At 40.1% G+C, this 25,824-nt stretch overlaps 2 protein-coding genes across 8 annotated transcripts in view; one reads left to right on the top strand and one right to left on the bottom strand.

Annotated features, from left to right (window-relative positions):
- LOC131577816 (atrophin-1-like) overlaps nt 1-20,113 on the top strand; it is a 54,918-nt gene extending 34,805 nt beyond the window's left edge. For 3 of the 7 annotated variants that reach the window (XR_009277288.1, XR_009277290.1, XM_058835965.1), the window contains one exon: nt 2,487-2,824. The gene's annotated coding sequence lies outside the window, so the exon portion shown is untranslated. Of the gene's footprint in view, nt 1-2,486; nt 2,825-12,404; nt 12,609-13,890; nt 14,214-17,130 lie in introns of those variants that run through there. The other 4 variants (XR_009277292.1, XM_058835966.1, XR_009277289.1 and 1 more) reach the window with 3 other exon arrangements.
- Nucleotides 20,114-20,645: 532 nt separating this feature from the next.
- NENF (neudesin neurotrophic factor) lies at nt 20,646-24,418 on the bottom strand. The gene is made up of 4 exons (XM_058835963.1): nt 24,184-24,418; nt 22,998-23,058; nt 21,476-21,579; nt 20,646-20,908 (listed from the first exon to the last, which is right to left on the bottom strand). The coding sequence occupies exons 1-4, from the start codon at nt 24,349-24,351 to the stop codon at nt 20,732-20,734; spliced, it is 510 nt and encodes a 169-aa protein (XP_058691946.1). The 5' UTR covers nt 24,352-24,418; the 3' UTR covers nt 20,646-20,731.
- Nucleotides 24,419-25,824: the final 1,406 nt, after the last annotated feature.

The raw sequence follows: 25,824 nt of genomic DNA, 5'->3' as shown, positions 1-25,824 counted from the left end.
TTTGAGATCAAAATGTACAATATGCAAGGGGAGAAACTAGAACTGCTGATTCTCCCTAAGTTGTTTTTTTTTCATAAAATCTCCTTTCCTATGACCATTTTAAGCTGTTTCACATGTAACTATATGCAAGGGGAAGCAGCTGGGCTAAAGAGATGTGTTTTTGTGTGCTTAAATGTTCCATTATTAACTAGTAAGGCACTTTCCTGAAACCTAAACCTGAGGGGGTTTTACTGATGCCCTTTATTTCTTGTAGTTTTATGTTAAATAAATAGCATAACGTGTTTTAAAAGATACTTAAGCATGTCATCAGTTCTGGGGAAAATCAGGAGAGGCTACTTGAATTTTTGAACAAATTGTACTAATGGGCAATATTAAGTCATCTTGGTGGTGGGGGGGAAGCACGTATGCAGAAGGAGCTGGGTTTGGGAACTTAAACAGAAAAACCACGGAGTGAGTAGGAAGCTTGTCTTGGGTAAGAGTAATGAAAAGCTTAGCAAGAACTCTCAGAGCAGCATCCTGCTTTACCCGCTGGGGGCACATTCAGCTGTCTCATTTGTTTGATTCTTGCACAGCTGGGAAAGATCTGACCCTGTAAAAGGGCTTGTTAGTTTTATCTTGATAGTAAAGCTGATAAATAACTTGTGGGGTGGGGGGAAAAACAAACAAAGAGTAAAGTTGTTGTTTCTGGCTTCTCTGTGTGGGAGGTTTCTCACCCTTCAGCTGGAGTGTGAGTTCTCAAGGAGGCTGAGTACCTGGAGCTGGCACAGTTGAGAGGCTGAAACTGGTGTGGAGCACAGGCTGGAAACGGTGTCAGACGCCTCCTGAGAACAGTCTGGCACTGAGGAAAGTTCCTGTGCTTTCAGCAGCAGAGCTACTGCAGAGGAGTCCCACTCCTTCCCTGGCTGCTCCCTCCCATTCCTCCACTGGAGCAAAGACTGGTCCAGCAACCTTTGCAGCAGTGCTGTGAGTGATGGGGTGAAAAGCCCAGTGAGCAAGGTGGAAGTGGAATGCTTTGGAATTAAAAATTAATACCAGTTATTAAAACTAACAGTTAAAACTGATTCTTATTTGTGAACTTAATTAAAGCAGCACTATTTGGAGTTAAATTCTATACCAGTATCTTCTAACTGGAAAAACCACCTGAGTTTTGGCGAGGCACTCAGGTTAAAATGTTGAGAGCTGAGTAGTTTGACTGGTGCCAAAGTTAAATGCTCTTCCTCAGTGGTTAATGATCAGGCTCAGCCTCCACGAGAATGTGGTTTCATGAGCCCTTCTTTCTCACAGTAGTGTCATCTGCGTGTCACTCATTCCTGCCTGCTGCCACCATCACCTACATATTCACTTGTGCCAGTGTAGCAGCTGATGTGACTGCACAGTGAGTTAGATTGGGAAGCTAATTAATTTTTTCTAAAAACATTTTTTAGGGGATGGAGAAGGGGTAGGAGAGGTTAATCTTCCTCAACAGAGTGCAGCAAGTGCCTATACCAGCAGTTGTCCTGGCACAGGCAAGGTTGTGGTGTAAGGTGAAAGTAAATTGGAGGGACTAAGTTGTTAAAGCCAGCACTGTTACTGAGAAGTTTGTGAAAATATGCCTTGTTTTGATGCAGAGCAGCAGGAAAAAGGATGCAACCAACTCTTCTGGGAGTTTCTGGGTTACATGTGGTTATTTTCCTCAGAACAGAGACCTAGCTCAGAGTGCCTGTGGATCCTCATTCAGATCCCTTTTTTCTGTAGCAGACTGAACAGGAATCACCTTGCTTCTAAATTCTGAAAGAGCAGGCTGTGCTAGAATGGAATGGATGTGAGTTTATTCACAGGTAGAGAGAAAAAAAACAACCTAATTAACCTGAATTTTTCTGTGTGATGCTGTTGATCTTCCGTGCAGTCATCTCATGTCCTTTCCTCCTGTGCCCTGGGCACTGCAGCCACAGAAGATGGTGCAAGTGGTCTGTGGTGCTGCACAGATGTGTGTCCTTTCCAAGCACTGCCCTCAAATATGCCTTACTTTGTGCTGTAAATCAGCCCTCCTGGACTGTCTTCTTCGCTGCACAGCCCGTGCACTCCTTGCCTGGGTATCTCACGACTTTCCCTGAACTTTATTTCCCTCTGGTACAGAGGTTCCTTGCCTGCCTTTTTCCAGGTGTCGTATAATAAGATTTTGCTCTTTATCTGGTGCTTTCTAATTAGAGTTCTTGCAACTAAGTGTGCACCTCCTCATTTCTTACACAGAAAAATAGATATAGGTGACAATAGCAGTGGAATACAATTACAGCCTGCTCTCCATCAGGATGTGGAATAGTTAAATAGCTGTCCTGGCTTCAGGCCACTGTTCAAGTAATTTGCATTTTAACCATTCCTTTTAGCAGCTTGATTTGCCTATTTTTTGTGTTTATATATCATGTTTCTGTGTTTTTCTTCACTATGGATTAATTGTGCCACTAAATAAAGTTAATGAGAGACAACCAAATCCTTCTGTATGTCTGCAGGCATCTTGCATTGCATACCTGAGACCACACTCGCCCATATCTATTTTTCCAGTCCCAAGTTGTTCCTGTGCTGGTGCTGCCCGAGCACACAGTGCTGTCCTTTTGCAGTGCAGATGGATCCTGCTCAACCCCGGTGATGCTGGGGAGCTCCCTCCAGCCGGGATCTAAGGCTCATCTCAGAGTCAGAAACCAAGAGGAACCTGCACGCTCCGTGACGGGATCCAGAAACCTAAGTGGGTTGTATCATGTGACACACGGAGAAGCTAATGATATTAAAGAATAAAGAACAATAATTATCCCCCGCTGTTTGCTGTAGTAACTTTATTATAAAAACTCATTGATCCCTTCAGTTCTGTGTATGATCTGTTAACCGGTCACCTGCCAGAAGCCTTTCTCCAGATTTTATTCAGTTCTCGGGTAGCCAATTTTCCCATCTAAATTGATAGGATTTCGCCTGAGAAGAGGACCAGGAGAGAGCATTTTAGAGTCTGTGCCACGTAGCAGCGTTCAGAGCCTGTCAGTGTCCTCTGTAAGCCCCAGGCTGACCGAGCAGCGAAGCCACCCCGCAGCTCTGCCGGGCGCTGCCCGCACACCCGAGCCCATCGAAGCTGTGCTTTATGTGCATGTGCCCCTCCATGTCCCAGTAAATCAGCAGCGGGCCGTGCTCTGCTGCTGCTCACTTGACTCCGGGAAGCCCTTTTTTATCTTAGGGCTGCCGGATTCCTCAGCTGGGTTGGCTCCAGGAGTCTCCCCGGGCGGCAGGGGAGCATTTCCCGGAGGTTGTGTTCTGCCGCCTTCTCGCGGTGGCTGCTCTGCTCTGCAGCCTTCACCGCCCTCCCTGAGCCGCAGTGCCTCTGGAAAGGTGGCCCAAAAGGAACAAAACCATTCAGGAAGAAAGTCTAGAGGAGAACCGCTAAGATGCTCAGAGGGCTGGAGCACCTTTCCTGTGCAGACAGGCTGGAGAGATGTGCTTGTTCAGCCTGGAGAAGAGAAGGCTCCAGGGAAACCTCGCTCCAGTGCCCTCCAGAGCTTAGAGGGAGCCTGTAAAAAACAGGGAGAGCAGCCTTTTACTCGGGCAGATAGTGATGAGGCAAGGATGAACAATTTTATACTGAAAGAGGAGGAAGTTAGATTAGATATTAGGATGAAATTCTTTAGCGAGGCACTGGCACAGGCTGCCCAGAGAAGCTGTGGATGCTCCATCCCTGGGAGTGTTCAAGGCCAGGTTGGATGTGGCTCTGAGCCTCACCTGGGATAGTGTTTGGCATCCCTGCCTGTGACAGGGGGTTTGGCACTAGATGATCTGTAAGGTCCCACCCCAAACCTTTTTATGCTTTTATGATAAGTTCTTAAAAGAGGAACTTTGTAACAAAGCTGGTTTAAGCTGTGATACTGGGACTTTGCTGACACAATTCGTTATCAGGTTTAGTTTTAAGGTTTAGTTGACTGTCTCAGCAATTATTTTGTTGTTCCTTGAACTCAGATGGAGGAAACATTAGGTCAAGGGATCTGAGTTATTGCTCTGGTTCAGCTGTAAAGTGTCGATGAAACTCTGGATGTAGCTTTTTCCCTACCATTTTCTGTATGGAGAATGAAGTGACAATAACAGCTACTTTATCACAGTGTTTGGAGGTTGATTGAAACAAGATCCTCAGCACAAAGAACATGGGGTGTAAAAACCATTTATACATTTCCCAGTAGAATAGGACCCAAGTTCTTTCAGAGAATCCCGTCTCAGGGGTTGTATTTTTTAAATGCTTGTACAAAATCAGGGTGACCTCATGCCACATATAGATCACCATTCTTAAGTTGGTTTTTGGTAAATTCTTACTGCAAAGCAGAAGAGAACTAAGGAAAGATATTTTTCATATAGGCATATTAGAATATGTTTTTCAATATGTTTAGACCTAAGTGATTAAATCATTGATAAATTAATCAATTGTTGATTTAACCTTTAAATTAAAAAAAACCCCAACTTTGTAATAACTAGAAAGTAGTAATAATTTCATTACTGTCTGGTACCTATCCAACTGTAGTGCTGTAATAATAATTGATTATTAATAATTAATAACTCTTCTAATAGAAGAAAATTCACACACTTTTGTCTGTACTCCTCTGAAGGACTAAGTATAGAAATAAAAAGTTCATAAGAAATGAGTATTGTCTCCAGCCAGTGTCACTTTTTTTTGCAACAGAGCAGCAATCTGAGGGACTTTACATCTCCAGAGTACAGCAATTAGGGAAGCCTTAATGATTTTCATGAATTAAGAGAGATGAAGAGCTGTCTCTGGTTTTGTCTGTCTTTTCAGAAGCCACTGTTGCTTAGGTTTCAATACACGTGTGGTTCCCCACCTGTGTGGTTGTGATGTCACACCCTTAAGAGTAGGGAAGTACCTAAGATTCGTAAATGCTCATGGGCAAAAGGAATGGCAAAAGTCTGCAAACAACCAGAAAGTTTTATTAGTGAATTGCACACTTGGCGTGGAAACTGGTGTGTTGAGCCCTGACCTACTGTATAAGCACATGGTGTGGGTTTGGGAAAAAGGGAAGAGAGAAAGGAACAGATTAACAAAAGAGAGAAAGAGACAGAAAAAGAGATCACCAGTCCTGATTCCAGCATTGATTCCTGTTTGCTGTTAATTAATTAATAATTGTTGGGAATGACAGGTTTTTTTCATAAGCAGCATATCCTGGTAATTTTGGCTCATTCCATCATATTACATGGTTTTACCCCACTGATTGATGTACTTTTCTCTTTAAAAGCTCTTTTAATGCATCCCTTAACTGTATTCCTAACTCCTCATCCTGCATTGTTGTCAGTGAAGTCAGCAATTGCCTGCCTTTAATTCTTCTCTAAATACGGAAGGCCTAACCCATTTCCTACTCTTTTCATATAAATCTTTCAAGTTTGTAAGGGTCAAGTCTTTTAAAAAAAGAACTATTTAACATGTGGCAGTGACATGGGTTGCTTGTTTGTTTTCCAAATAAATTAATTCTAAATTAATATTGCTAATATTTACTAAAAAAAAAAAAAAAAGAACCTTTTACTTCCCTTCTTTTTCTTCATCTTGTCTTCAGATTTTTGAATTTATTAGTCCTTTTGTGGTGATTTATATTTCCAAACAAGCTATATTTTTTATGTACAAGAAATAGCTTAGATATGGCAGGAAAAACATGGAATTTTTAATGACAAATACTGCAGATACTACTAATTTCTACTGGTAAAGGTAATTTGTTTCTCCTACATGACGATCAAACCACTTAATACTAGGATTTACAACTGATTCTCCGGATTCTTTTTCAGCATTAACTATGAGCTCTATTTACCATGCAGATAAAAACAAGTAGTACAAATAGACTTAAGGTTAAAGAAAATATTTGAATAGAAGATAGTAGATGTGAAAAATATATGTCTGAATGGCAAAGCACTGGAATGAGATCCTGGGTTGATATAGACCTTTATAGCTTCATGCAAGTTAATAGACTTATCCCAATTCACATGTAGAGTTCAGACAAAATAACGAAGTCAAGCCTCAGAGAAAAAGGAAAAACCACGGGTGGACTCAGAGAATGCAGTGAGGAAGTTCTTGAGTAGCATGAAAAATACACAGCAGAGGTTAAAGTAGTGCTTCAGCCACTGGAATATTTTTTTCTCTGTTTCTGTACGTCTGGCAGTTGGCTCATAAATGTTTTCTTATACACACAGGGTCACGGACCAGCCAAGAAGGTAGCTGAGTTTGTCTGCAGTTTTGTTTAAAAAAGCACCTAAATGGTGCAGCCGCTGGATGTCTCTCTTGCTCCGCTTCCATGGACAAGGACTGGCCTTTCAGAGTGATGAGGCTACATCTGGGAAAGATAAGTGGGTCAGGGTGGGAAGCCAGCTGCTCCCTGCTGCCCAGCTGATGGGGATGATGTGACACAGCTCTCAACACAAGAGATTGTGAGGTATCAGCAAGATTAACAGATGAGAAATGCATTTTTCTTCCATTACAAGAGCACTTTTTTCCCTGCCCCGCTCTTCTCAGTTGTGTTCTGTGCCACTGTACTAAACCTGCTGCCAATAACTGAAGATTATTTGAAAAAATAAGTTAAAATTTACCATGCCTTTCTCAATAGTAACCATGTGAAAGCAAATACTCTTTTAGGCTGGATAGAAGAAATGCACCAGGAAAATGTTCTTTATTCATGCCAGGGGTTTCTGGCCCAGATCAGTTAAGCTGGGAGCAACTTCATATAAACAAGAACTAGATTTCCCTTTTCTGGAAGAGTCTGCACTCTCTGCTTTCTCTGTTCTGAAACAAAATTGAGAGATACATACATTCAGAACTTTCAGTGAAATCCTGCTCTGAAAAAGTGGGTATTAGTAGAGAATTTTGGTTACCTGTGTGAGGCAAGGGCACAGGACCTGTCTCTGTCTTGCTCAGCTGCTGTGTTGGAAAGGCAAAGGAAATCTTTCCTTAGGCACATTATCAGCTTCTGTTCATTCGAGGCATCAAAAATACATAAATGCTGCAAAATGCTTCAGAAATTCTGTGGAGGTTGAGAACCACAAGGTGTCTGTCCTGTGCAGAATCAGAGTTCTGTACTGCTGCACAGCACAGAGCTCTCAGAGGTGGGCACTACAGGGAGAACAGAGAGGTGCCTCAGGCAGCGCTTTCAGAAGCACCAGGGAATCTGTGTTTCAGTGATCTAGCTAGGCTAATATGGGAATTTGGGGTTAGGTTGGAATGTAATAGATATCTCGACGTTTCAAGGTAATGTGATGACTAGATAATTTTTTCCATTTCTCAATTCTCCACACTATTTTCAGAAAGTTGCATCTGTATATTGTGAAATAGTACATTTCCTTATATTCATATTATATCTTTAATTCTTTAAGTTAAAAAACAACTTAGATTACAAATTCTAAGTGCTTAAAGTCTGATATATTTCAGGATTTTGCTGGATTTTTTTCCTGTGTATTTTTTCTCAGTATATATGAAAGTAGTTACGTAACTTTTGACTTTAGTGGTTGGCCAATATTTGAGCTCCTCCAGTTTATTTATGTCAGAAATGTTTATACAAAGTGATATATCTTTGTGTACATTCTTTGTAATCAAAGTAGGATTAAACTGAGGTCCTGTTTTCCTGAATGTAGCAGGAAAAAAGACAATAGGAAACAGCTCTTTTGGCAGTAGTCCCAAGCCTCTCTCTTCAATCAGGGCTGCACTCAGAAAACCCTTGCTCCTTTTTTTCTCTCTGTGGTAATTCAGGATTCATTCTACAAAGTGCTTCACTGGTTTGGGGTTCTCTTACCTACATTTTTAATGTTTCTGACTGGGCCACACAATTTTGCTAAAACTACATAAACACACTTTTGTGGTTGTACCCACATGGCTCAGATGTTTTTTTTATTTGCTTGTCTTGTGGCTGGTACTTGGGAGGCAAATACCTATTTGTCTGCATCTTCAGTTATACTTCAAACTCATTTTCTTCTCTAGGACTACAATTGGTTTCATTCCACTCCATTTTCTGCTGAGGCCATTCAGGAAAACAGGCAGGAAAAGAAGTTTTGGACTCTCTTATCTCAGACAGTGAAATTTAAGGAATATCAGAAGTGTTTAACAGTCTAAACTAAGCATTAAACAGGGGAGGTGCTCATTGCCATGTTCTTGAAGTCTGGGGCAGACAAATCTGCGTTTTGCTATACTGAATATTTAAAAGCCTTTAGTCCTTCTGGATTTTAGCTTTTCCGGGCTTGTATTGAGAAAAATGTTTTCCTAATCCTGACCATGTATAAAAACAATAATCAGAAGTGGTTATTCTGTGCAAGAGCCAGATTGCATGGTTGTTATCTTAGACTGGCAGTGAAACCCCTGGGGATCTATTTAATTATGTAAATTAGCATGAAATTAGAAAATTATGTTCACTTTGAATTTTAGGGGCGATGCTTGGGTTTTTCCCCTTGCAAAATCAGGAATAAGCATCATCAAAAAATATGGTTTGTTTCTATAGCTTTTAGCTAGATTTAGCAACTGCTTCAGGTTCATAAGTAGTTAGTTATCGCATCTGTATCTTGCAGCAATATTTATCAAAACTCCTTGTAGTGTGGATGTCTTAATATTCTTCAAAAGGAGGAATGAAGGGAAAGGAATAATAATGTACACAGATGTACAGTGAAGTACAGAGCTTTGAAGTTCCAAAGTTGGAGGTTTTTTTAACCAAGAGCAAGTGTCCATTTAAGTCTAGAATTATGGAAGAAAAGTGGATATGTAACTGTGTTCATAATCAGAGAGGTACTTTTTTGGTGCTTAGTCTAAATAATGTAAAATATGTAGGTTTTTGAGCAGCATAGAAAACATGAAAGTTGATAAAGTAGGAGGTTGCTGTGGTCTGGGGAAAAGAGGCAGGATTCTAATAGTGAAATTCAGCATAGCTCAGTTGGAGCTCTGTATTTCTATTAATGTACACTAGTTGAAAATTGGTTTATGATTTCAAGTTGCATAGAAACGAGCAAACAAACAAAAAAGTACTGTTATGAAAGCATCCATCTAGGAAAACATTTGGGGAAGAAAATTAAAGTGAAAACAGCACTCTTTCTAAATTAAATTTACTATTGCATTTAATAAAGTTTCTTAGTAGGGAGTTCCTGAAAAATATGGACTGAAATGTGAAGCAAACTGTCAATGCTCTTTTAGCTGCCTTGATGGTATATTTACAAGAATAAATTTCTTTTTTTTTTTTTTTTTCATTACTTCTAAAGAAGCTTTCTAGAGAAAAAATAAATGCTTCATAACCACCTAGAGGAGCATTTGTTATGATTGTTTCCAAAGGAGCAGCTTAAGAGTTTTATAAATATCAAAGTTAATAAGCTCCTAGAAACAAGGAAAATTGCCTGTAGGTGATTTCTACTTATACAGAAACAGCTCCTCTCTGAACTGCAGTCTTCCCTGAACTTTCTCTCCAGGCCTGTTGCCTATTACTGTGCTGTCCTGTTCCTACTTCCTTTAGCTGTTTTGAATCAACAGTGGGTAGAGCATTATATGAAATATACTTGAGGGTGAGACATGATCTCACAAATTACAGAAAATAAACAATATTAAGTGTAGCTTGTGGCTATAGGCAGATCAGAGCAGTCTAATGGGAACACACTGGCTTTTTGAAAATGAAACAGCTATGCAACATTGCCATAAAGCCATAGTTATTGCTGGATTTGAAGAAGAGCAAATCTTTCAAAAAGGGGCTCCTAGAAAGATGTCTGAGAAATATTTTTGTTTTCCTGTACTGAGTTGCTATTTGGTATGCACTAGGAGATGCTTCTCCTTTATTTTTCTGCTTTTCCTCCCCCTTGTTGATGTTAAGGCACTTAATTTATAGCTTTTACTAAAAATATAAAATTATTGTTTTCTGCATAAACAGGATAATATGTATATGCCTCATAATGGTCATACTTGGAATAAGAGCTCCTTCCTCTCCTTAAAGGTGCAGGAAAACCTTATCATTATTACACAGCTCACAGAATCATGCTTAGGAAAGGATGTGCAGTATGACAGGACGTGCTAGAAAATGGGGTCTTCCTGTTGGGATTTCATGACAGGCTTTGAGTCCTGATGGGCTTTCTGCTGCCAAAGCCTTAAAGCAGCCTAAAGGCAGCAGAGTTGATTTTACAGAAGGCAGCAGGAGGCTGAAACAAGATTGAGTAGTGCTGGTTATTGCACAGGAAGAGTCTGGGGCTCTCTCCATCAGGGTTGAGCTGGTTCCACGCAGGAAGGGCAGGTGAATTGTGATTTAGTTCAAAATACAATCCACACTTAGGATGCCTATTAGATATAAATTAAAAAGGCCTTGCTCTATTCTTATTTACTGTTCCATGTTTTGGTAATTTCAGACTATGTGTACGCAACAGTTCATCATGTTAGATATTTGTATTTCACATTCCTCATGTTTCCTAAATTCTTTGTGGGTGAGGAAAAAACATTCATAAAGCTGTGTCAAGTTTCAGAAGTCTGTTACCTGAAGTTTTACTCAGGGGCTTTTATACAAAGCTTTATTTTTGAAAGCGTACTCTGGAAGTACATTGTTGCTATTAGCACCCCTGGGGGACTGGCTCCCTCTAGAAAATAAATGTATGCTTCCTTAGCAAAGATGATGTTGTAGTCTTGATTGAAGAGTGAGCTCTTAATTCCCTCAACCACTGTTTTTTAAGAAATCCACCCCTGATTCTTTGTTGCAGGGTGTAGAATAAAATAAGGAAAAACATTTTTCCTTCTTCAGACAGCAAGTAAGCCTCTCCCTCCTTCTGTCCATTCAGTTACAGTTGAACAGAAACCATCACAGGGACTTAAAGGGAGACATATAATCCAATATATATTTATTATAATCACTATGTTCAATATAAAATAATACTTAATTCCCAGTAGTTCACTCTAAAGCATGTGTTTCTTCTTTCCCCACTTCACTAGTCTGAAATAACGAGGCAGGAACCAGCTACACAGTGAAGCTGGCTCTGGACTTCTCTCACTCTGCTGTGGTGGTCAACATCAAAATTTCTATTACCTCTCTCTCCCTTGATTGTGGGGATCCTTCTCCCCTCTCACTCTTTTTCTCACTGATTCCTCCCTCCTCCTCATGTCACTCTTGTTTTCTTGATTCTCCAAGAGTTTTGCAGTTTGTCCCACACCAGCAGGATGGAGTCCTACTGTATATTTTGTTCTGCCTGATTGGGGAAGCTGAAACTTAGCATCCCTTAGACTTCCCCAAGTTGCTGTGTGTAATTGAATTGTCTAGAGTGCTAATCATCATTGGATTATTCTGACATTCTTGATGCAAAAATATGTACATTAAAATAATAACATAATTACAGAATTTGCTTTTAGCATGCATATATTTCTATTTAGTGACATTGAAATTATTTGCTACTCTCAATGCTTATATATTGTTTTGGCAGATATGCAGTGGGCTATGAATAATTTTAAGGTGGTACAGTTTATTCCATGCCACTTAAAAGCAAGGATTTTCCCCCTCCCCTTTTACCCCATCACATTTTATTATTAATGGACACATTTGAATTGTCAGTTTTCCCAAAACCTCGGTGTATTGGCTGGAATGATCAGATTAATTGCTTAACCATGTCATCACTAACTAGGCACACTGAACATGCTCTTGTTCTTGCTTTATCTCTTCCCTAGCAGTTCTTCTGCTGTTTTGTTTGGGTTTTTTTTAAATCCTGTTAGCTTAAATATAAGAAGTGCAAGCCAAAATAGCCAGTACTGTGGAAGTGCAGGCTTCCAGGAGCTGTGTGGGCTAAGAGTAAACTTTTGACTTTGTCTGGAGGCAGGATGCTAAGGCAGCTCAGCTGGCAGCTTAATGGTGATTGTCATGAATATTAAATGACAGAACCAAAACAAAACTCCCAGAGAGACACTTATGCACAAATCTTACATAGCAACACAACCAGCTCAGACAGCTGGCTCTCTGTAGGCTTTCTTGAAAGAAAACAGTGCTGAGGCGTATTAGGATGATTTTTATAAACCGGAAAGCAAATTTGTGATGCATTGTTTGAAAGATAGAGGCCTTAATGATTTATAGCTTGAGGCAAAAATCTGTTTCCTGAAGTAGATAAATAACAGGTAAATTATATCTATGCTGGTTCTCCCTTGGATTAAATGCTTTATAATATTTTTTGGTTTTGTGTTGTCTGAAAATCTGTAAACAAATATGTACGAGCCTTACTGTTAAAAGTTCATACCAACTCTCTGGTGTGCAGGATAGTCTCGCTTTTCCCTCTGAAGTTCCTCTCATCCCTTTTTTGTTTTGATTTGTTTTGGTTTTTTTTTTTTGGTTTGGGTTTTTTCTCTAAAAAAAACCAAAACACCACATTGCAGGGCACAGAATAATGAACTACATTTGAGTTTGTTTCTGTTTTGTGATTTGTCCCAGACAGGGTAAGAACTTCCTATTCACAAAGTAGCTCCTTTGGCTCCTGTGGTGTAAAGCTACATGTACCTCCGGCTACATGGAAAAAATTGCAAAATAATTAAAATTCAAGAAGCCTGGATTTATTTGAAGTAAACACCAGCAGAGATTTGGGATGACTCCATTAACAGCACTGCAGTCATGCTGTTACTAAAAGGATATCTAAAGGTGAGACATTCTCCAGGGCCTAGACAGTAATCTTGGTTACATTTTTAAGTGGGGATCAGATCCTTGCACATACCTAACTTGTCTTTCATGGTTATTTAAATTTAAACCAACTTAATATGTGGTTCAGTGATTTCCATACTCAAAAGGAATGAATTGAAATAACAGAGTAGGTTTCCTCAGATAACCGAGGAAACGCATGTAGGCATGATCCATTTTGTGGTGTTATTCTGAGTATAAAAAGATAAAGTAAATCTAAACTATTTTTAGGTGCAATGGGTCAGTCTAAATGAGTTGATGGAAAAATATATAAATGAAAGGCCAGTCCAGTTAGAGGAAGTTATGGAGAGTAATGCTTTTATGTAAACATTCTACAGAATTCATTTGGCTTTTCAAACTCTGTCTATAAATCAAGAAGTGGTTTCCAGTAGCTCATGGAAACTTCTCAAGTCACATGGTGCTAGCTATTTACTTTTAGTCCAATTCCACGAAAACAGAATATTTTTATATATATTTAAAATAGAATTTTAAAAGTATTTATGTAAATGATTAATGCAGGTATTCCATTGATTATTATGTGACTACCAGCAGTGTGCACAATGAAAAATACAAGTGTCCAGCGGATTCCCAGCTGTGAAGAAAACACATTCAGGGAGATGATTTTCCAGCTAGTAAGAGGAAAACCCCTGATTTATTTCTGCTGTTCTTAAGTCAAACAGCCTAGTGGAGGGGTTTTTTTTAAGGGTAACATAACCCAGATACATTTCAAAGACTTAGACTAACTTATATTCCTGTTTTCACAGTACCATGAGGAATTTACACACACTGCCTCCAACAGGCCTTGCAATAAAATGAGCTACAGTATTGTAGAATAATGGTTGAAACTATTTTCCTATGTATTGAAGCTTCCCATAAATATGTATTGCTTGGATCAACATGGGGTAAAACCATATTCCCTTCAGCTGAAAGATGAAGCATCACAAAGTGATATCTCTTCAGAGTGAGGAAGGTAGAGTTCCATAAAGTAGCATTCTTGATGCTATAGCCATCTTGGGGTCCCACCAGCCCTGATGTCCAGCCAACATTGCCTTCCTCAAGAGGCTAGAAGTCACAGCAGGGACAAAAGTCACAAGGAATTCAAGGCAAACACCAGCTCATTTAACAGCTAGGAAGCCTATCATTAAGGGTGGCAAAACTGTAGTGAAACTGAGACCTGCACTTTCATTTCTGTGTCCCAGGTCACATTTTCATTGGCTAAACTCCAGCCTTCTTTCTTAAACTGCAGTGGGCATCATTTAAAGACAAAATGGGAAAAATTGATAAGTCATGGACTGAACAGCAGCAGTGTGATTTTCCATGAATTCAGGCACCTGCAAAGTATCAAAGCCAAAGGCATCATATTTTTGGAAAATGAGACTGAAGTTGTCAAGCAAGGAGCCAGCACTATGAGCTGTTTAGTTCATGCTGATTTCCCCAGAACTGTATCCAAGGAGGATGTCACACTTTTCTGTTCTCAAGTTCAACCTTATCTCTGAGAGCATCAGCAAGTTTCCCCTCTTCTGAAAGAGAACTCTCCTGTGATTTATTTATAATCTCCTGCTTCTTCTTGTAAGTAGAGTTTCACTCCCCTTCCTTTGCTCTGCCTCACATCATTATATTCCATTGATACGCTGCTGCTCCACATCTGAACCTTTCAGCAGCCTGTTTTCTCCCAACTGCAAGAGATGCTAAACTCAAAGGAGACCACTTAGAGGAATTTAGGGAAGGATGTTAGGGACAATAATAATACTTAATGCATAGAATCACAGAGGCTCAGCCCATACCAAATATCCCTGCTAAACTCATGTTCTTAAAATCCTTTCAAGTTCACTAAAATTGATAGGCTGGTCTTTTACCCACATTAATACTGAGAGTTTTTCAGATATCCCTACGAGCTAATTTCTGCCTATCATTTTTGTTGTCTCAGGGTGTTATTTGTGACCTGTTCAGTTTAAGAAATACAACCTGTTTTAAAAGACTGTAAGACTGTTGTCTTTGTCTAAATTGCTGGATCTGTCTGTTGTGTATCTCAGGTGCACATGTACATTTGTCTTTGTGTGATATGAAAATACTTCACAAATGCCTTGAAAATCCTACTGCCCTATTCTTCAAAAGTCTTGCATCTGTTTTAAAGTACGGGGCACAGTTAAACAGTAAATAAGGAAAAATCCTTGAAATGCCTGAGCACTTCCAAAACATGTTATCTGAAAATGTAATCTCAATTTAAACATGTAATATCTTTGATTAACCAATTTTGCCTTAAGTATACTTAGGTGTGCTGCACAGTTCAGAATGAACACTTCACTTTTTTTGTGGAATGATATTTGTTCTTATTAGTAATTTTTTTTAGAAGTTTTGCTCAAACTTCAAAAATTAAAAAAGGGATAAATGTAATGAATAATTTTGAGTTTACCTGGGCTTTTATCTGCAGTGTATAATAAAGGCTATGGAGCCACAGCCCCCAACAAGGTAAATAACCTTCCTAGGATACTCTTGATCTGCCTGTGGCTGTTTTGAACCAGTTATCAATTTAATCTATAAAGTTATCCTCTAGGCAGTGAATTGCTTGGTAACTAAGTTCTGTGTATCCAACACAAATTATTTTAGAATCCCTGCAAAGCAGCACAGAACAAGGCACAAGGAAGTTTTCAGCCATCATCTGTCTGCCCAAACTGGCTGAAACAAGTGCTACCTTTAAGGATTTTTTTTTTTTTCCACTCAAAGATTCTGTTGACTACAGAATATGGGTGAAAGCTCTAAGTTTCAGCTCTGCATTCAGACAGTCCTACTAGCTAAGTCCTGGCTTGATTCAGTTCATGTGTTTGACTCTTTGTACACCATTATCTGAGTTGTCATAATCTTTAAAGCCGCAGGAGATACACAAAGAAGTGGATTAAATTTTTCACAATGCAAGGGTTTAGATTCAAGTCTTTTTCAAGGCTTTATCTGCTGCCTTTGCACAGTATGGGAAAACTTTCAGCAAAATCTGGAAGGTAAAATATAGACCCTGGGGCAGTGATTTCTTTTCCTCTTTCAGAGAAGTTTCTTTAAGTAGAGGGAAAATTAGGTCATATTTTGATTTCTCTTGGCTGGCTTATCTCCAAGATGGCCTGTACCCAGTTTCTTCTAAACTTTTTACTTCTCAGAAGGATAATATCTCATGTCAGAATGATAAAGAGTCATGTCAAGAAGTACTGCAGAACATGGTAAGCTGAACATTCATCAAGAGTACAAAATTTCTGATGGCAACAGCTACAAATAACTTACAGGAAACATAAAAAGAAATTGTTTATTCAAGTGTATTTCCTGTGGCTCTGCAATTCATCCAGGTGCACAAGCTCTATTTTTCACAGAACATTAATCTCTGTTTCTCTTAGTTTAGATTTCTCATCAAGAGATTATCCAAGCCAAGATTTAAGTGTAAGTTTTGTAAACAAGTAAATCAGGACTCACACTTTCTACTGAACAGAAAAAAAAAAGCTAAACCAGAAAGTGTTATGTAAAGCCTAAGAGATGGATAAAGGTACAAGTTTACATTGTTATCATTGGCTATATTTGACAGAAGCAAAAATAGGAAGCACTGCTATCAGACCTGCTCTGCCAGATCTACCTTGCCAGTATAAATTGTCCCAGTAGCACACTAAGATAAATTCTCATTTCCCACCCATTCTGTTTTCTGGGTTAAGGTATTTTTTTGGACATGCCAAGGTCAAAATAATGTCTATGCTTTTAGAATACTTCTAGCAGTGATGCCCACCTATCATACACCCAGGTCTTTGACACTCTGACTGAATACAGAGGGGAAAAAAAAAAAATCACCCTTTGATATAGCACTGATTTTTCTACCAAAGCAGACAGATATGTCATAAATTATAATAGTCTGAACTGGCACTCACAGACAGAGCTCTGAGTGAAGTGCTATAAATCTAAAAATTTAGTGATTTTTTGTTTATTCCAAAGCATTCACAGATAAGTACTAGTTTGTTTGAAAATTGCTATCCTGTATACCAGGTTATAGGTTCATGTGCATTTTTGTGAATAATACTTATGGGGCACAGATTTGTCATATAAATGCATGGACAGGAAAACATTAGGCAAAGGAATAAATGGATGATGGGTGACAAAGTGTGTGATTGTCATCACTTATGTCAGTTCTGGGATTTCAAGATGTCCAGTGTTCATCTGAAAATATGCAAATACTAATCAGAGCTGCTTGCACATCTTCCTGATGTGCAGCTGAATCCTTCTGAATGGCAGCTTTTTCACTCACAGAAGTAATCAGATTTTTTTTCACTTTTTCCTTTCAGTTCAACCAGATTAGCTGAAAAATTAGCATTGGGTTTCCTAAGTGCGTCTTTCCACATCTCTTCAATTTTCTCTTGAGCAAATGCAAATTACATTGAGCCCATTTCAGATGCATATATTAAGCTATAAGAGACAGAATACATATGTGAAAGTCATCTAAACAATTTTTCTTGTTCTACAGGTCGTTGGGGGTCTTACAAAGGGAAAACTACAGCAATTTAATACCTTTCCAAGCTATCATTTGTTTGATGTAGTGACTAACAGTGATTTTGAAACAACAATAAAAGGAGATGATTTGCAAACTGTTTTGAGGCTTCTTCCATTCTAAAGCACCATCCTTTTTATTTTTTACTTTTTATTTTTACTGAAACATGGAAGTCTAGCAGGTCTGACAAGAGCAGTCTGAACTGTGATCCCACATTGACTGCTATGCTGATGCTGCAATGAATTCACTGCCAGTGGTACCATCAGACCACAAAGTTAATAGCCTAAGCTGCAGTTTTCAAAGAACCACAAGGTCTTTTCTGCAGAAAAAAACTAACACAAAACCTGATTTAAGTCAATGAAAGACTCATATTCTGGCAAAGGGCTACCAAAAAATTGTGTCTATATACACATTATGAATAGAAAAGAAATAACTTTATGTTTTATGCTAAATTCTTGGAAAAATCTCAGCTGCTCAATCTGCAGGATTCAGAGCCCCTGCATTCCATCAGGTGGTCATGTTTAGATTAGGATGCAATATATAACACATTCTTAGGAGGATTTCTCTTCACTGCACTCTCTACAACTGCAAAAAAAAAGAAATAAAGAGAATACTTTGATTTGCATTTCATAAACCCTTTACTGATTTTTTGTTGCTTACACTTGCAGTCCTAATGCTTCAGTTACTAATAAGAGAAACCCTTCTTAAGGTAGGGATGATAGAATTTATCCTGTTACAAATGTGCTAGGGTCAAAGTGAGGGACTATTGAAAAGAGTGCCAGGTGGGAAGCACCAACTGAGATTATGCATCCTGTAGGTAACTGAACCCATCTGATAATTCTTAACATTCTGAAGAGTAAACTATTATTAACTACTAAAGGAAGGCAATTCTTGGTGCAGCAATTCATTAAAACCTTAGACCTAAGTTAGCAAGATGCATGTTGGAAACACACAGCAAAAATAATGGCATTTGCAATGTTATCTGGAAGCAGTAAGCAAATTGAAAAGAAATTATAGACTCTCCAAAGGAGGTGTGGAGTAGGAGGGCTACAATAGGGCTTTGCACAGCTTGCTTGTTTTGAGTGAAATTCATAGATCATGAGGGTACCTGTTATGCTGGAATAATACAGAGGTCAGGGAAATGCAGCTGCCTGAACAAAGCAGCCATAGCTGACAGTTTGCTTTTAAGCAAAATCAATTTCAGGCCATTGGCAAGTAAAACAGCCTTAGAAATAAAATAGCGTTGTTGAACTAACACTAAAAGAAATACTGTGGTACTCTGAATGCATTTTTAAGAAGCAGTCAGTGAAAAAGCGTTAAGGATGTGTCCACTTAAAGCCTTATTGTTGTAACACTTCTATTGAGTGAAGTAGCCTAAGTGAAATAGCCTAGGAGGTGATTAAATGTGAGACCTTCAGTTTCCAAATGGAAATAAAACCAAAAAGGAGATGTTCTGCATTCTGAAGTGTACTCAGTTGTGAAAACCTTGTCTTTAATAACAGAAAGGAAGGACTAAAGCATCTCCCTCACAGACAGGGTGAAAGCAGGTTGGATTTGTGAGGATCTTGCATTACAGGAGGGGGTTTTATATCACCATTTCTTGTTGCAACAGGAGCACCTCCTCACTGAAAAGAACCCGAAATTCAGTACAAGCAAAAGCTGTGTTACCTGCTTTGACATCAGCAAAGGTGATTTCATAGGGAGAACAGGGAAAGCAGGGAAAGAACAGGAACCCTGAGCCTCTCAGCAGTGATGAGCTGCAATTGAGCTAGAAGGGGTTTTTTTGAAATGCAGCTGGATATCATGATCCCAGATGAAGCAAAGACTTCTGCAGTAGTCACAGCAGAACAACTACTGAAGCTGCCCCATCAGCAAGTATGCAAGGAAATGAGAAGGGGAAAAAAAAAAAGTAGGCAATGAAAAATTATTTGTGAAATGTTGGCAACCAACCAACCCCCAAACCCACGTGCATTCCCACAAAGACAACAGGTATCATCAAGGAGCAAACTCCCAGCTGCTGGTCTCTGATCAGAAGGTGAGCAGTAATAATAATAAGCACTAATACAAAAATAATTATCTGAAGCAATAGTAATTTCTTAGATGCTGATTTATCTTTTCTACTCAGTGCACCATCCAACAGTGGAAGGGCCCATATAGTCCCTCCTGCAAGTGGTCTAATAGTGAGACACAAAACAAATCTAGAATAACATCTGTAACATTGTGAAATAATGGGCAAATACATAGAAACAGCTTTTCTAGTTATTCAACTGACAGGCAGCTGTCCCCTGCAAACTAGAAGGTGGAGAATCATCTAATAAAATCTTCCCTTCATAGAAAGTTACCAAAATGCTTAAGAAATTGAACAATAATACACAATCATTTTTATTATATCTGTATTATTAATACAGAATTAGGAGCAGCTGCTTCGTTTTTCCCATATCAATCAAAATGGTGACAGATAAATCCACATATGGGACAATTCACATTCTACTTAAGTTAGTGAAAGTCTGGGATTAGCAGCAACTTGTACAGCTCAGGCTCTGCTGCTGAAAGACTGCCAGGAAAATGCCATAAAGAGGTCTGCTTTCACCTTGCAGGACCTGCAGTTTTGCATCAGGTTAAGAGGAAGAGGAACATGGCATTGCACACTTCATTAAAACAACAGTGATGAAGCTAGGGTAAGAACAAAGAATAACTAAGAGACAAAAAAAAAGAGAGCTGAAAATGTTAACATAAAAATGCTAACAACATCCACAGGACACTAAACAGCTATAATAAACTCATGCTGTAAGAGTATGTCGCAAACTGTGGGCTACAATTTCCTCTTTTTGTCAGAGAAAGATTGGAGGAAGGTAGAAGGAAATCACCATAATCTAATATAGATGACATCTTTGATAATTATTTTTAAAAAGTAAAGTGTCCTTTATCCAAACCTAACATAATAGTCTTATTTAAAATGTCACAGTAGTCCTCATAGGGGAAAAGTATTTATTTTTCTCAGTTTACAGCTCTAGGCTTTGCAGAAATACTTCACAGTAACTGCATTTGAAGAGACTGAGAGCTTTAATATCCAGTATTCTCAAAACCCATCAAATATTAAACCCCAGAATGCTTTTTCAAATGTAAGCTTCTATTGCACCTGTCTGTACTCGTGATACCTACATTCACATGAAGCACAGAGAATTGACGTTAGCTTGTCCAAATAATTCATTTACACTTTTCCAAGAGTGGGAAACAACCTGGGATTTACAAAACTACCAGTCATGTTTCAACTATTAAAAGCTTTCTTCTCTCTTCTAAGGAATGTAATTTTACATTATACACTTCTTAACAGAGAAACCCTGGCAGGAAGAACTTGCAGGTTAAATAATTCCCATAATTCCCAGCAATCAGCCCAGGTGTATGACACTACTACAGATCTGTTTGTTTCCTCTATGCTATGTGTATACACACACATTTTCTGAGCAGAGAACTGACTCATGACAACTAACTGTAGTAATGAACTCCACAAAACAGGGAATTAATTTAATATTCTGTTGTGTCTCTCCCCAAGCATTCTCTAAATACAAAATGTTCCTCAAAACTCATCTTTAATGCTGAAATGTGGCTGATCTTCAGGCTTAAAGTCCAGATTGGGGCTGCCATCCTCATTCAGAATTCGCCGAGAAGTATAGCCAACAATTGGATATTTGGCTTTGTAAACATTATTGAAGATGTCATCCAGGGACTTCAGTTCCTCCTCTGTGAGTCCTGTCTAAAGGAAACAGGGAAATGAAAATCCTGTCTCAAAGAAATAAAAGTAGAGATATTTACATGCTTTTGGTTTTTTTAATGTTGACTGTAAACCTTAGGGTCAGCTTTTGGGTTTACAGTGGAGCATGATGAATAAAATTGATAGTATAGCCTGTAATTGTATTATTTCCATTCAAATTCAGCCTTGACAAAACTTTAAGGTACTCAGGTCAAACAAGCCACCCACCAGAGCTAGCATTCACTGCCATGTCAGGATACACCAAACCAACTGGCAAAGAAAGAGATTTACTGTCTTGTGAGCATCTTTTTAAACAGCAGGTGATTCCCCTTTTACATGCTTATAGAAGTTGTATTGTTTTCACAAATGAAAAACTTTCCTCTTGAAGGCTGTTAGCACCTTTCATGACCAGTAAATATATTTTATGTATCTAAAGAGAACTAATGCATTTTGAATTTAAATATGTGAATCTACTTATATAAATAAAAACAATTTAAAATCATCACTCATCATCTTGCATAATAATAAAAATTCACAAAGCGAAGTTAAACTGATGGCCCATTTTCTTACTGTGTCATGTGTAAGATCTGCTGGATCCAGAGACATCTTTGCAACTCCTCTTGTAGAGTCTTTTCCAACCAAAGCATTGTATGGGGCTCCTTTTCCATAAAATTCTGTCAGATTAAAAATTTAAAAATGCAGTGATGGTCTGACAATGTACAGGGTATATTCAGCCTCTATCCTTCACCAGCCTGTGAACTGAAAGCAACAACTCAAGTCTAAGACTTCTTTCCAGAACTGACTTTGGATTTCCTGCTTTTTAGAGTTATACAGCTGTTGAACTCCCTATATTGCACTCTTAAAATTCTCCTGTTATTTAGGGAGTTGTGCTTTACATTCTCATGAGGTGTTTGTAAACTCCAGAATTTACAAGCCTTGTCTAATTTAGGATTTGAAGATCAACCAACCCAACATGTACACCCAGACAAGGTTAGTACAAACACAGTAACAAGCCATTAGCTTACTTATGATGACATCAAGGCAAGTGCCTCAGACCTAAGACCTTCATGGGTCCATTCAAACTTTTTATAGTAAATCTGGATTAAGTAGCAAGAGTTCAAATTAAAACATCTGCAGTTTTCAGGGAAGGCACAGACAGCAAGGGGTGTGAACACCTTGTACAGAAGGAATAGATGCATTGGCTATAGTCACCCATTCCTCACACAGGGCACCAATTGGCAGTGGTGTTTGACTGACTGCTGCAGGCAGTCAGTTATCCTATAGGCAAAACCTTCCTACCTTTTCTCTGAACTCTTTCCCATGGGCAGCACCACATAACACAGACTCCTTCCCTCCTTTGTCTTTCTTCTGCAGGACCAGCTAACTTCTTCATGTCCTTTACACAGCCACCTAAACCTGTCTGTCCCTGTATAGCATCTTGCTTTTTCTGTCCCTCACACAACCGCATGATTCTACCTCCTCACAACACAACCAGCAGGCTCCAACTCCCTCTCAACCAGCTAACCCACTCTTTTATAACACCCATCTTCACTGTGACCCATTAAGGGCAAGGCTGTTCCTAATCTTTGGTAATTAATACAGCTACAATTCATTGGGAGAGATTGCCTTCAGCACTGTCCCTATTCTCTTACAAACTGTCCTCCCACAAAGATGCAGCTGCTGCAGTGTTGATATTGTACAGTGGGCACATCTACATTAGCTTTGATCTGCTCAGTTCAGGGCAATAAAATTGAAGCTGTAGCTTCCATGTGGCCTGGTCCCATATCTGGCAAGGACTCAGGGATCTGACAGTTTTCCTGTGTCTTCCAGTTTTCCTTAGCAGTGCCCAAGCTACCTGGATGGTGCTGGCTTGTCCGTCTACATGTTGTAATCTCAGACCAGTGTAAATTCTAGACAAAACCTTAGTAGGGAAACTGTCAGAGGAGGAAAATCAAGCTTTTTAGAAGAGGAAAAAGTGTATCTTTTTGTTGCAGTTGAACTGCAGGCTTCCAACACACTGGGAATATTTAAAAACAAATGACTGAATAATAACACGAAAGCAAAGCAGACAGCAGAGGAGAAGCACACTAACCTTTTCCAGAGGTGACATCAAACACTACGCCCTTCACTGCCAGGTAGATGGGCTGTCCTTCCTGGAGAGAAAGCCACCAATACATCCTCAGCACTTAAGCACAGGCAAAATGCAGTTAGTTTTAGCTGTGAAATCCACAAGCTCTCAGGACACAAATTCTTTGTTGTATGTTTACTCTTGTTATACCACCATACATGTACCTTCTCTGGACATTCCTTGCTTGTGCTTTAAACTGCCCCTAATATTCTTTGAGGATTTAACCATCAGCAATGAGAGAATCTTTTTAATCTAAACAGCATGACCATGGAAGACGTGGAAGACCTTTTTGCAAGTCACCTTTTGTTTGCACATTAGTCTGCTTGAACATTGTCAACCTTTCTATTCCTAATGCAGATGGATATTGCTCAAAATAAAAGGGCATGTGGCCAACAGCATTGATTAAGAAACAAATATAAATAATACATAAACACACGTAAATCTCGTCTGGTGATATCTGTTTTACTTAATAAGCCAATGCTTCTGCTTTGTGTTTTATACATAAGGTGTAATTTTAGTTAGACCTTGATTAGTTTCTTCAAAGTGTCTAGAGAAGACCCTGAGAAGGTCAGACAGCAAGTATTTCAAAAGAGAAGCAGATGTGTATCAATACAGGACTCAATAGTTTTGACTCTGGAGTTCTGCTGAGGCTTCTGAATCACAGTAAACTAAACACTCCTAAATTAAAACCATCTTGTTATTTAGATAATCTTGGGGTTTAAAAAAAAAAAAAAAAAAAAGTACATGGTTTAATGAATTACTGAGAGAAGAAATTAATTTTGGCTCCAGCTCATGATAATCTGAAATTGTCGGGCAGGAGCACCTTGCCAAGCAGGGAGCCAGTAAAATGGGCACATGGCACCCAATTATCTAATTGTGTGTGTGCAGCATCAACCCCGGCAGCTGCCAGCCGGACCGAGGGGCAGAGGCTGGAGCACACGGGTGCCTGCAAACTTCACACAGGCTGCTGCCCAAGAAGCAAGAGATGCCAGAAGGAGAGGGCGGCAGGGATCGCGGGGCAGCACAGCAGCAGAACACGAGAAACCCGAGCTTCACGGCGGTTCCAGGGCGCCGAGCGCCAGGGCAGGCGGCAGCACCAGGGTGTGCGGGCCCGGCCCGGCCCCGGCGCAGAGCGGCGGCCCGGCCCTACCTGGTGCCCATCGTATCTGGCCAGCTCGGGCTCGGTGAAGAGCCGAACGGGGGCCTCGGCAGGCGGCTTGAAGCGCAGCTCGGGCTCGGCGCTGGCGGCCGGCAGCAGCAGCAGCAGCAGCCGGAGCAGCAGGCAGGGCAGCGGGCTCCGGGCCGCAGCGCCCGCCATGCCGCGGAGCGCGCACCGCCCCCGGCCAGCGGCCGTGCCTGAGGCCCGCGGAGGGAGTGGGGTGGGACCGGAGTTAAGGGAACAGCGGGGAACAGAGCAGCCGCGAACGCTCGCACGGCGCTGAGGGGCATGGCAGAAAGCGCTTAGCCTGCGGAAAAGGAGGCTTGGGGGCAGCTTATCGCGCTCCACCACTGCCGGGAAGGAGGCTGCAGCCGGGTGCTGGTCTGCCTCTTCTCACGGGTAACCATCCGTAGGACAAGGGGAAATAGCCTCAGATTGTGCCAGGGAGGTTTAGATTGGATATTAGGGAAAGCTTCTTCACAGAAAGGGTTCTCAGGCGCTGGAACAGGCTGCCCCGGGCAGTGGTGGAGTCACCATCGCTGGAGGTATTTAAAAGAAACATGGATGTGGCATCTAAGAGATGGTTTAGAGATGGACTTGGCAGCACCATAACAAACATCTCATAATAAAAGATTTCTCAATTTTCATCCTTCTTCCCCTCCTGAAGTTTCTTTGCTCGCTGTTTTCAATGTTTATTCACAAAATCAGCTCACACAGGGCAGGCTTCGTCTTTGAGACATAAAAAACCCAGGCTTAAAATTTTTAGCCTAAGAATAGGCTAAATAGGAAATTTTCAGATTATATATTTTCTCTATGCTATAAATATGGCATGGGGGAACATTGAGGACTGCCAGAAGAATAAGCTTGACGTTTATCATTCTATATAGAATTAAGAAAAGTACAAACTTTTTACAGTTCAGAAACAAATATCACATCCCTTGCTGCAGTGCTGACAAGTAAGGATCTGAAGGATTTAAAGCCTGGATGTTTGATCCTGCAGCACTCTTCCTAATTTCAGTGCCGTAATTCAAATGTACAGTAGGATTATTATTGCTGAAGGACTTCAAATATTGGTTGTTATATTACTAGACGTGGGCCTTAGGCAGAGGGAAATGATCTACTCAGCAGGGACTCCCTTACAAAGTTGCATCTCAATGCAAAAAAAATGTTGCACATGCTTTTTCTTGATGATGAAACATTGACAATTACTTCCACACTGGGGAATTAAAACCAAACCAAACCAAAACAAAAAGCTGTGTAGGTATATTGTGGCCACGTGGCTCGTGAATCAGCCCTTACATGGTTTTGGTTTTTATTTTCCTGCAGTGCCCCAGTGCTGCGGGCACAGCGTGGGTGGGTCAGCCCAGGAGTCCTGCAGGAGCTCTGCCTGCTGGTCAAGAACGCCTGGGTTCCGGTGTTCTGATAACAAAAAATAAAAACAAAAATTAAAAGGGTAATATTTTGTGCAGCTTGGGGGGAGCCGGCTTTCCCAGTCTGGCTCGTGCTTGTGTTAGTAGAGTCTGCGTTGCGAAGCAGAAAAGCCTCATCTCCCCATGAGTGCCTGTCAGGAGGGAGAGACAAACAAACCTCCCCCAAAGCCCCTTTCGAGCAGCCGGACGGCAGCGCCGTGCC

The sequence above is a fragment of the Poecile atricapillus genome, chromosome 3 (genome assembly GCF_030490865.1).
Source record: "Poecile atricapillus isolate bPoeAtr1 chromosome 3, bPoeAtr1.hap1, whole genome shotgun sequence".
NCBI lineage: Eukaryota > Metazoa > Chordata > Aves > Passeriformes > Paridae > Poecile > Poecile atricapillus.
The sequence above is the reverse complement of the archived record's forward strand: the minus strand, read 5'-3'. Positions and strand labels throughout refer to the sequence as shown.